A 12,398-nucleotide genomic window follows, 5' to 3' on the forward strand; every position below is an offset into this window, starting at 1 on the left:
AGGGCAACATGAAATAAATAGAATTGAATCTGAACATAAATTAACAAGGGATTTTATTGTATTGCAGTAGGGCAGGTTATAAGGAGGGTTCAGGATGGGCAGTGATATGATTCTGGGGTTCTTGCCACATAATTTAGGGAGCTCTACCACATATTTACATCAAATGTGCTATGTAGGACATGAGACCTTGCTTAACATTTTATGTTATGACTGTAGATAAGTTTTATTCTTTTGGCATACTGTGTATCAAATGCATCTAAGGAAAATGATTGATTAGGGTTCTGTGAGGGCATTACAGAATGCTACCGGACTTGGATTTGGAGCTAGCTATTAAGAAACATAGTAGGAGACTGATTTGCAAATATTATCTCATGACATAATATTTTGTTCTGCCAAATTCCATCTAGACTGAAAACATATTCAGCTATATTAGTCATTATATTCTATACATTTTATTATATGTTTCTAAAATTTTAATTGAAGGGCAAATTAAAGTAGGTTGCTGGGGTTTTTTCTTTAGATCATCCAACTTGTCTCCCGTTTGCAAATGAATTAGAATATATCTAATAAAATGAGGCTGTTTTTCACTATTGATAAACTTCTCTCCTATGTAAAGGGGCAGCACAGGTCTATGCACCACTTAAATCCCACCTTCTTTGAGTGATTAATCATTCCGTGTTGTTGTTGTTGTTGTTTTTTAAGCTGCTTGCCATGTGTACAAGACAACTTGAACTTACCAGGAAAGCCTGCAGACTATATACCCATGATGGAATCCTAATCCTTACCTTACCAGATTTAGTCACGTGGGCTGTGAATGAGTGTTTCAGACAAAGTTACTCAGAAGACTATAAAGCGAGAACTGCAATCACTGACAGTGCTCACTGTGGGGCTGCACTGCGTATGGAAGGTAAAAGTCAAAATCAAAAAGTTCTTAGTTAAATTAATATTTCATGGAGCCAACAGATTTTTTAAAAGCTGTTAAAAAGCCTCTGCTGATATGCTTCCAAGATTATCTGTGGAAATCCTTTACTTTGTTTTCCGTTTTCTTAGAGAATAACAAACACTACTAGAGAAAAGATTAATGAGAGTACATTGTAGCTGGACAAATGTGTTATATTTATATTTTGCATGTTAGTAAGGAACTACAGTCTCTCATTGATTTACTCTTGTGAAAATTAGGTAACACAATATCTTTGTTGGGCTGAACACGAATTACATTGCAGGTTAATATTTAATTTTGAAATTATTTGTGAAAAGTTAAAGTACACATTCTTAGAAGGTCAGATTTCCAAACAGCCAGAAGCCTAAAACAATCATATACCTATTCTGAGTCTAATTACTTTGACTGTATGTACAAATCATACTAGCTGCTGCCTAACTTGCCACTTACTAGTGAAAATTTTCACAAGTATGTACACAACTGAAGTAATTGTGCAGGCTGTTATTCCATGTGACCCTGATTTGAAAATCAGATTTATTGTGTTAATCTTACATTAAATAAATGCCAGATTATTGCAAGATCAGTTACTGACTACTGTTTGTATGCAGGGTGATATATATTTCATACCAGGTTTTGAGCTATTTTATATAAACTGATGTTAACTGGCAATCACATTTTATCTTTGGGTTTGCTGTTATGTAAATGTGTAAAGATTGATTTCTTTAGTGTTATAAAAATTAAATGAGAATTGAGATTATGGATGCATTTTTAATTTATTTTATCAAGTGAGTTAGTAAAGATTTTTGAACAGATTCATCAAAAAAGTTAAACTGCTTTTTTAACAATAAGTGAATTTGCAGTTTGTTAGACAGTGGTTCTATTTTTGAATTGCATTAATTTTGTGTCCACTGTCATAGCTTGTCACTCCCAAACTTCAGCCAAGACCTGGTGTTGTCACTTATCTCAAAAGTTCATGAGGGGTACAGGATGTTGACATGGTGTACTGCATTAGCCAGTATTCAAGTGTTTGTCTAGTGTTTCACATTTGGGTTCATTTTTCCAGTTTTCACTTGGCCATATTGTCACCAGTTTTTGCCACCCCAACTCTCTCTCAATTTGGAATACAGAAGTATTTTCATTCGAGGTCAGCGCCTCTGGGTGTTGTTCTGAAGGAATCAGGTTCTTCAGGAACATCAGCATTTCCCAACATTTTGTCATGAGGCAGTATAGTGATACAGTGGGAATTGGTTTCAAAGTCCCTGTAATGATCCTACAGGATTGATTAAGTTCAGTATCTATTTTGTGTGCATAGTTTGGATGACCATAATGGAGCACAGTACTCCACAACTGAGTAACAGAGTGTCTTTGAGTCAGCTCCCCATTTTGTATTGGCCAGTTTCTGGGATACACAGTTCCTGGAATTCACTTTTTTTTCAGTTCCTCGATGTGCTCTTTGAATGTTAGTGTTCAGTCTAATGTGACCCCAAGGTACACCAGATGTTCAAAATATTCAAGAATAGTACCATCTCCTGGAGTTTTTGCTTAGCCTGATGGTGGTTGGCCAGGTGCTTGGCCAGGTGGAAGTTGTGCACTTGTGTCTTGCTAGAGTTGGCATTCAGAAACCATGTGCAATAGTATTCTCCAGGCATACTCAGAGACCCAGTTAGAGTGTGCTGAATGTCATCAAATCTTTCCACTTGGGTGGTGATGCAAAGATCATCGGCATGAATAAATCTTCAGATGTCAAGGAATTCTGATTGGTCAATTGTGTAGACATTTAACATGCTGATGATGGGTTCTGTTTGATAACAATCCAAAGCAGTGCGGACTGATGCACATTCATTTTCATCATCTGAGCCAGATGCCATCAACAGCGTCGATTTTTTTCTTTTTTGCTAGTTTGGGTTCTGTCGTTTCTGCATTGGAGTGTTGCACTGAATGCATCCGATGAAGTGAGCTGTAGTTCACGAAAGCTTATGCTCAAATAAATTTGTTAGTCTCTAAGGTGCCACAAGTACTCCTTTTTCTTTTTGCTCTTTTAAGACTTCTGACAGCATGTTCCACACCTTATCCCTCTCAGATTTTGGAGGGCACTTTAAATTCTTAAATCTTGGGTCAAGTGCTATAGCTATCTTTAGAAATCTCACAGTGATACATTCTTTGCATTTTGTCAAAACTGCAGTGAAAGTGTTTTAAATCGAACAACATATGCTGGGTCGTCATCCAAGACTGCCATAACACAAAATGTATGGCAGAATGCAGGTAAAACCATGGAGTAGGAGACATACAATTCTCTCCAAGGAGTTCAGTCACAAATTTAAATAACAGATTATTTTTTAACAAGCATCATCTGCATGGAAGCACGTCTTCTGGAATGACTGTTGAAACATGAAGGGACATATGAATGTTTAGCATATCTGGCACATAAATACCATGCAACGCCAGCTACAACAGTGCAATGTGAAAGCCTGTTCTCGCTTTCAGGTGACATTGTATATAAGAATTGGGCAGCATTATCTTCTGTAAATGTAAACAAGCTTGTTTGTCTTAGTGACTGGTTGAACAAGAAGTAGGACTGAGTGGACTTGTAGGCTCTAAAGTTTTACTTTTTGTTTCTGAGTGCAGTTATGTAAAAAAAATTCTACATTTGTAAGTTGCACTTTCATGATATTGCACTTTCACGATGTAGAGATTTCATTACAGTACTTGTATGAGATGAATTGAAAAATACTGTTTCTTTTTATCTTTTTACAGTGCAAATATTTGTAATCAAAAATAAAGTGAGCACTGTACACTTTGTATACTGTGTTGTAATTGAAATAAAAATATTTGAAAATGTAGAAAAAAATCCAAAAATATTTATAATATTCTATATTCTAATATAATGGTATTATACAATTGTTTAACAGTGCAATTAAAACTGCGATTAATTGTGACTAATTGTTTTAATCTAGTTAATTTGTTTTGCTTGAGTTAACTGCAGTTAATTGATGGCCCTAATTACCATTACTATTTATTATAAGGTGTATATTATTCCAAGGGTAGGAATTTCAAAAGGGCCTAAATGTCTAAGAATCATGAATCCTATAAGAGTTGTGCTCGTAAGTTCAAGCACTTCTGAAAATTCCACCCCAAAAAGCTTAGTAGGCCCTTCACAGTTACATAAAACGGTAGATCCCTGCTCCAAAGAACTGGCGCTGAGTCTGCAATGAGCTCTACATGGGCCTAAATAATCAAGGTACAAACAGAAAGAGGTGAGGGAGAGGACAACAACTTGAGATTTAAGGAGGAGATTTTTCAACGGCACAAAAGGGAGGTAGACACCCAACTCCTATTGAAGTTCCATGAAAGTTGAGCACCTAACATCCCTTTGTACCTTTGAAAATCTCCCCCTACAAGTTAATTATTTAGCTCTGTATGTAACTTCTGCATTATACTTATGTAGTTCCAGGCCTACTTTACTGCTTTTATCCTTTCCTAATTTTGCATTCTTGACCAATAATCTTCCTTACCGTCTCCATCCCCATGCAAGCCCTCACCTTGCCCAGATGTTGTGACTATAACTTCCACCTTCATACTCTTCCCTCAGACAATCAATACCACCCTCCCTTCTCTCTTAAAAAAAGATAAAGTTCAATGAAAGCCGATAGTAAAGAGTTGATTATATGATATCACTTAGCTGGCATTATGTGTGAGTAATGGGAAAAGGGGCTGGTGGACCATCAGCCATTCTTTACTAGGCATTCCTTTGAGCTGCCATTTTTTTTTCCTTGTTAGTAAAACTGAACTGATGGAATTTAGAAACTTGATAAATGGCAGCATGCCCAATACGAAGTCAGCTGCTTTTAATGAGAGGCCTCATCTATGCTAGCATGCTGTTTGCAGAATTAATAGATGGGAAAGAAATAGGATGAGCCACATTCACAAAGATACTGTGTTAGAATAGGAAATCATACACCAAAAATAAATACATAAAAGAGGGAAAACTAGACAAGGGAAAGCAACACCAAATGCAAATCACTACATAGAAAACATGAAAAAAGATTTTAAAAATAGGACAATGTCTACTCTTGTTTTTAAATTATACAGTAATCAAAAATACTTCTAGTTACAGTGATCTGCTGTTGAAAATAAATATAAAAATGAGTTAAAACAGTTCAGTGCTGCACTAAACAAAAGTGACTGTGGGTACAATTTTCAAAAATATTTATGTTAAGAAGTTATGTTCTTCCTGTAGGATAAACAAGCAGTATTGTATTTTCACAACATATTCATTCTTTTTATTGGTGTTGGAAAACTACCACTACCTGTGAATAACAAGGCTGTAAATACATAAAGGGGCTTTTGTTATATCATACAATAAGAGTATATTGTGGTGTCCTGTAGGCTTCCAGATGCAATTGCTTGTGTTGGCCTTAATGGTATGGGACCTGGTCGTGAGAGACACTCTGCCACCTGTGCATTGTTGCAGCAGCAAAAAGATAAGCTCATGCTCTCATTTCCTAGGATTCTCACTCCATAGCTGCTAGCAGAGCTTTTTCTGATGAGTTTTGGAGATTCATTCTCCACAGTAGTCCACCACACCTGGAGTTTGAGCTTCAGGCTTCATCATACATTTCTTTTTTGTTTTTTGTTTTTTGTTTTTTTGCCTTGCCTTTGAGCATTATTTTAGTTTGTTTAATTGTGTTGAGCCATTAATTTGGATCATTGTATATTTAGCACTTGGTCTCTGCCACAGGGAAGTCACAGAAGCAGTAGTCTTAGAATCAGAACCATAGGGTTAGACAGGACTGTCAAGGTCATCTAGTCTAACTCCCTGCTAAGATGCAGGATTTGTTGTGTCTAAACCATCCAAGACACATAGCTATCCAGCTTCCTTTCGAAAATCTCCAGTGAAAGAGCTTCCATTACCTCCCTAAGCCATCTGTTCCATTGTCTACAGTTCTTATAGTTAGGAAGTTTTTCCTGAGATTTAATCTAAACCTGCTATGTTGTAGTTTGAACCCATTGCCTTTTGTCCTGCCATTTGTGGCAAGGGAGAACAACTTTCCTCCATCTTTTAATGGCAGCCTTACAAGTATTTGAAGACCGCTGTCATGTCCCCCGCTTAATCTCCTCTTTTCCAAACTAAACATACCTAGTTCCTTCAGCCTTTGCTCATATCGCTTGCATTCCATCCTTCTGATCATCTTTGTTACTCACCTCTGGATCCTTTTCAGTTTTGCTACATCCTTTCCATACACCGGTGACCAAAACTGGACACAGTACTCCAGTTGAGGCCTAACCAGGGCTGAGCAGCATGGTACTATCACCTCCCATGACTTGCACGTTATGCCTCTGTTAATGCAACCTAAAATTACATTTGCTATTTTGGCAACAGCATCACATCGTTGACTCATGTTGAGGTTATGATCCACCACAACTCCCAGATCCTTCTCAGCAGTGCTGCTGCCAAGCCAGTTATTCCCCCATTGTGTATTTGTGCATTTGTTTTTTCCCCCAAGTGTATCACCTTACATTTGTCTTTGCTGAACTTCATTTTGTTATCTATAGCCCAATTCTCCAATTTATCAAGATCTCTCTGAATTTTAGCTCTATCCCCAAAAGTGTTTGCAACCCCCTTTAGTTTTGTGTCATCTGCACATCTGATCAGTATGCTCTTTATTCCTACATCCAGGTTATTAATAAAGTTGTTAAATAACAATGGACCAAAGAGAGATCCCTGTGGAACCCCACTTGAATACTCCTTCCAATCTGACATCATTCCATTAATAGTTACTCCTTGTTTGCAGTTATTTAACCAATTATGTATCCATTTAATGGTAGTTCTGCCCAGCCTGCATTTCTCCAGTTTAATTAGCACCATCATTTGCTGATATTTTGAAATGTATGTAGTTTTAAATCTTTTCATTTTTTTTCTTCATTTTTTGCACCTACTACACTTGACAGGGCAATAAGCTCTAACTACATGTCTAAAATAAAAAACATTATGTTGCAGAACCTAGTATCAAAAGGTTTTTAGAAGAATCATTTTTGTCAGCTTTTGTGGGATTAAAGTCAAATTCTTACCTTTTTTAATTAACATAGGGCAGTGGGATTATGAAATACCATGACAGTATTGTACATTCAGATGCTTTCACATTTTAACTTACAATATATACTCATTCGTAAGCCTAATTTTTTTAGTAAAAAAGGGAAGCATCAGAGAAGGGGGTCAGCTTATGAACAGGTATAGAGAGGGGGAGGTGGGACACAACTCCTCCCCCCAACAGAGGGAGCAAGGAGAGGCAGCACACCCAGCAGAGCCAGAAGGGAAGAGGCGGGGTTAGAGTCTCTCTGCTTCTGGCCCCTGCTCTCCCCCCACCCAGCCTCTCCGCTGCTCTCCCCCCACCCAGCCTCCAAAGCAGCTGCAGCTCCAGGGCTGGCAGGCTGCAGCCGTGCCACTCGGCCCCGCCCACCAGAGCAGGCTAGTGGCCCCAGCACCCGGCCCAGCAGAGCACGCTGCAGCCAGGCCGCCTGGCCCAGCCCGCTGGAACATGCTGCAGCAACACCACCCGGTCTGGCCCGCCAGAGCAGGCTGTGGCCGCGCTGCCCAGCCTTCTGGAGTAGCTCCAGCCAGGCCAGAGACATCCTCCCCTGGCCCTCCCCAGATAAGGTGGGAAGGGATGGGATGGGGAAAGTGTGGGGGGTCCCAGGCTAGGGGTGGGTTCATGTGGGTGGTGGTCACAAGGGTTAATCCCCTGACCCCCAGCTTCTTCCCTCCCCAAATTTCCCCACCAGTTGCTGTCCCAGCCCATCAGGGTAAGCAGCTGGCATGCCGGGACACTTTGTTTACTTAGGTTTACCTCCGAGCCTGCCTCCATGCCTGCTTGAGGTAAACTAACTACCTCACCCCGCGGGCCAGCGGCTTATCCTGATGGTCCAGGAGCCAAAGTTTGCCGACCCCTGAATTATACGGTCAGCTTATGAATGGATCATAAAAATTTTCCATTTTTACTTATCCATCTTGGGGGGGTCGGCTTATAAACGAACCATCTTATGATAGAGTATATACGGTAATTAGCTACGCCATACCCTGAGTTATGGCACCAAAGTGCCATTTGAACATTTAAAAGCTGTCATTTCATACTATAAATAACCACTGCTATCACAGGAAGGTCGTCAAAAAATAAATCCATGTTTTTAACTTCCTTGCTGTTAAAAAAGGAGATTTTTAAAACCATGTATACCTAACATTACAAAAATATCACATTATGAAAAGCAAAAATGTAATTAAGAGATTAATGTGCAATTTTATTCTCCTGTGAATTCAAAAGACCAAAAAGGTATCAGTCTAAGCATAAAAATGGGTTGTTTCTAGCTTGCTGTTATTACACAAAATCTCAGTGTTGTATGTCAGTTAAGGTTGGTCTATACATTATGGGTGAAATTGTTGTTCACTGAAGTCATTGGGGCCAAGATTTTGCCCAATATACCTAACACAGAACCTAAAAAGCAACTAAATGAAAAGTTAAGGCTACCAGTAGTATACTTGCTATACTCCCAAACCAAGACGTACATACCTCATCCGATGAAGTGAGCTGTAGCTCACGAAAGCTTATGCTCAAATAAATTGGTTAGTCTCTAAGGTGCCACAAGTACTCCTTTTCTTTTTGCGAATACAGACTAACATGGCTGTTCCTCTGATACCTCAACAGTGGCACAATTTTCATACACCACAGAAAATATACCACAACCGTAACTGTGCCCCAGTAGGGATGTCAGCCATCCAGCACCACCTTCCCCAAATTGCACCCTGTCACCTCCACTATAAACAGACTGAACTTCTCCATGCATACCCCAATTACACCATTATTTTTGCACAGTTCTGTAGAATTTCACTTGGGTTTGGGGAAGGTGTGTTGGAATGCTGGCATCAGTACTGGGGCAGAGTTAAGGTTGTGTTACATTATCTGATGTGTGTAATGGTTGTATTACTAGTGAGGTGCGAGAAAATAGGGCATGTACTACGGGTAATCTTAACTTTTATTTTCCTTGTTTTTAAGTTTTGTGATAGATATGTTATGTATAGAAGAACCTTAACATTGCATTGTGTGTCTGCTTTTTTGTGTATTAAATTTCCAGGTTTTTTTAGATAAGATGTTCAATGAGTTGGGCTGCTGCTATGTCAAAGAACATGGTTGAGCTAGTTTAGAAGCTCTGCTCCTGAGCTCTATTCCTGAACTAGCTGAACAGTTTTATAGAGATGTTGGTCTTTGAAAAACCAGCAGCTACTTTGTCAAAGATCCTCACTGTCATGAAACTGTATAGCTTTGTTCCTTAACTCCATCTGAACAATTTCATGGATTTCCTGGTCTTTGGTAAACTAAGTACTACTTTGTCAAAGATCTTTTCTCTGATGCAGCACTAAGCCCATGGTCTAGCAAAATCCATTCCTGATGCCACCAGTTTTATAAGCAGGAAACATTGGTGAGGGCATATATCAAAAGGCAGTTTGTGTCCCTCTTGTAATCTGTTCAGAAAGTTGTCTTTCCATATACCACATCAGAGAATGAGAGTCACTGACAGAACATTTTCCTCTATATGGCAATCATAGCACAGAAAGAATCAGTTTTGACAAAGAATGCTATGTTTCTTTGAAGGCCAATAAGGTAATAACTTTTATTGGACCAGCTTTTGTTGGGGAAAGAGACATGCTCTGTTGAGCTGAAAAGCTTGTCTCTTTCACCAACAGAAGTTGGTCCAATAAAAGTTATTACCTCACCCACCTTGTCTCACTCATATACTGGGATCAACACAATGACAACACCGCAAACAATTGTTTTTAATCCATCTGCTGTCTCTCGTCTAATACATATATTTGTAAGCTCTTTGGGGCAGGGAGCATCTTTTTTTGTCTTGTGTTTGTACAGTGCTAGCACAAAGGCATGCTGGTCCATGATTAGGACTCCTAGGTGCTGTGGTAATACAAATAATAAATAGATAATGAATTAAATAATTACATAACTCCAGAGGGCCCACGAGACTCTCACTGCACTGTATACGCAGTTTGGCCTTTTGTGTAGTTTGTAGATTTTAAGATAAAGGGGCCCACTTAATCATGAGACTGAGCATGTGAACCTTTGGGGGCCAATTTTCAATTGATTTGAACTTTGAAACTAGTAACTAATTTTCTGGAAACTTCTCCAAAAAATTCTATCTTTTCTCAGATTATATGCTGAAACTTGGAGCAAAGATACTATGTTTTTCATATCAAACGAACAGGCTGAACTCCCACTGCAAGTGCAAAACAGAACACAACCTTAATTACAACATCACAATGGGTCTGCCATAATATTCAAGTAGAGTATATTTAAACTAGTGGTGAACAATTCCTAAGAGTTTTCTAAAGCAATGGGAGAAATCCCAAAGGTCCTTATCTGCTTGTACTTAACCTATCCTTGTGAGACCTTCACTTGCACGCTTGCTTTGTCCTCAAATAGCAGTGCTTCAGATTTTCAGATCACTTTTGCTCCTTTCGTATATATATAATGCCCTTTATAATCACCACTTTCCCCCATCCTGCTGTTCTTTCTATTATGTGTCACACTGCTATATTACCACTGTGACACATTCCTGTGTGCTGCAAATGTTATCTATTTAAGCTTTCATTAGTTGTTATAAGTAATGAACAGTTTATCTTAATATGTTTATCTTAATATTCTTCATATCCAGTATGTGAACATAAGGATAAAATAAATGTGTGGTACAGACTAAATTAAACTACAGTAGAACCTCAGAGTTACAAACACCTTGGAAATGGAGATTGTTCATAACTCTGAACCAAGTGTTATGGTTGTTCTTTCAGAAGTTTACAGCTGAATATTTGACATAAACAGCTTTGAAAATTTACCATGGAGAAGAAAAATGCTTCATTTAACCATCTTAATTTAAATAAAATAAGCACAGAAAGTTTCCTCACCTTTTCAAATCTTTATTTAAACTTTCCCTTTTTCTTAGTAGTTTACATTTAATACAATACTGTGCTGTACAATATTTGTTTTGTTTGTTTGTCTGTTTTTTTGTTCGTTTTTTTTGTCTCCACTGCCTGACTGCATGCTTACAGTTCAAAATGAGGTATGTGGTTGACCAGTCAGTTCGTAACTCTGGTGTTAATATCTATGAGGTTCTACTGTGATAAGATGAGAAAAAACTCTTTACCCTAAAGTGATATAAAGATAAACTTTGTTATTGTTTCTTTCTAAAAACAAAGATAAGTACATGGAGAAAGTGAAGATAAAGTCAGAATTATCCTTGATGACTCCAGACAGTTTGAACGTGATAGATGATTCTTTGCTCACCATCATCCTCAGAAATCCTATAGAGGTCTGGGTTTCCTGCGGAGAACCTTTTCTACCTTTGGATGGTATGAGTGTGCTGCGTTTCTTTCCCCCTTCTAACTTAGGGCTTACCCACACTGAGACTTAGTGCACAGCAAGCCAGGATGTAAATCTACAGTGCACTAGCCTGCAGTGCCCTAAGTCACCTTGCGGACCCTACAACTGCACTATAAAAGTTCCATAATGTGCTTTGACCTATTGCTATTTCAAACAACAGCTGTAGGTCAAACCCACTATGGAACTTTAAGAGTGCAGTAGCACGGTCCACAGAGCTAGTTAGTGTGTGGCAAGCTAGGGTGCTGTAGAGTTACATCCTTGTTTGTCATGCACTAAGTCTCCATGTGGGCAAGCCCTTCAAAAGAGAATGAAAATCTAGAGCAAATTCTAAGACACTTCATTTTAGTGAGGAATAAAAATTAAACATCTTATCTGGGAAAAAGTTATGCTGCTATAACTACATCACACTTATATATTTCATTTGCACTCCTCACTTGAGTAAAGTTAATCACATACATAAGTCTTTGTGCAATTGGACACCTAAAGGGAAAGGTATGGCTAGTATATATTACATGTATTATCCAGAAGCTTAAAATCAACCTCCAAATTATACCCACTATGTCAATAAAATTCAAAGTAGATAGTAAGATGTATATGGACTGTTGAGCAATGATTCAAGCGTAGTGCTAGGTATTTGTTTCACAACAAGGACTAATTGTCTGAACATTGTCATTTGTAAGAATAAAGCTCTTCTATCAGCAGGAGCATGTTTAAAAAATGTTAAACCAATCTTCTACCGCTACACTTAAGCATGCAATACTGGAAAAGTAAATGTAGTACAGTACTGTACATGTTAAATCAATATAAGTCTTTGTGTCTTGCTCTGCAGAAACATTCCTTAAGCTTTATATACTTTCAGAGAGGTGTTTGTTTTTTTGAGGACACGTACATTTTAATTACTTGTCTGTAACTGGATCTGTTTAACTCACTAATACTCTCAAGTTCTTTAAAAACTATTTGCTAAAAGAGATCCAATTATACTAATCAGTCAGCCAAAAATACCTATTAATGCAAACCACTAT

General features: G+C 38.2%; 1 protein-coding gene across 1 annotated transcript in view; it reads left to right on the forward strand.

The window, feature by feature from the left end:
• Window positions 1–12,398, forward strand: part of DCDC1 (doublecortin domain containing 1) — a 369,285-nt gene that overhangs the window by 335,516 nt on the left and 21,371 nt on the right. The window contains exons 30-31 of the mRNA XM_043549349.1: window positions 703–907; window positions 11,193–11,345. Of these exons, the coding sequence (XP_043405284.1) occupies window positions 703–907; window positions 11,193–11,345 (358 nt within the window). The remainder of the gene's footprint in view (window positions 1–702; window positions 908–11,192; window positions 11,346–12,398) is intronic.

Source organism: Chelonia mydas, chromosome 6 (genome assembly GCF_015237465.2).
Source record: "Chelonia mydas isolate rCheMyd1 chromosome 6, rCheMyd1.pri.v2, whole genome shotgun sequence".
NCBI classification, from domain to species: Eukaryota; Metazoa; Chordata; order Testudines; family Cheloniidae; genus Chelonia; species Chelonia mydas.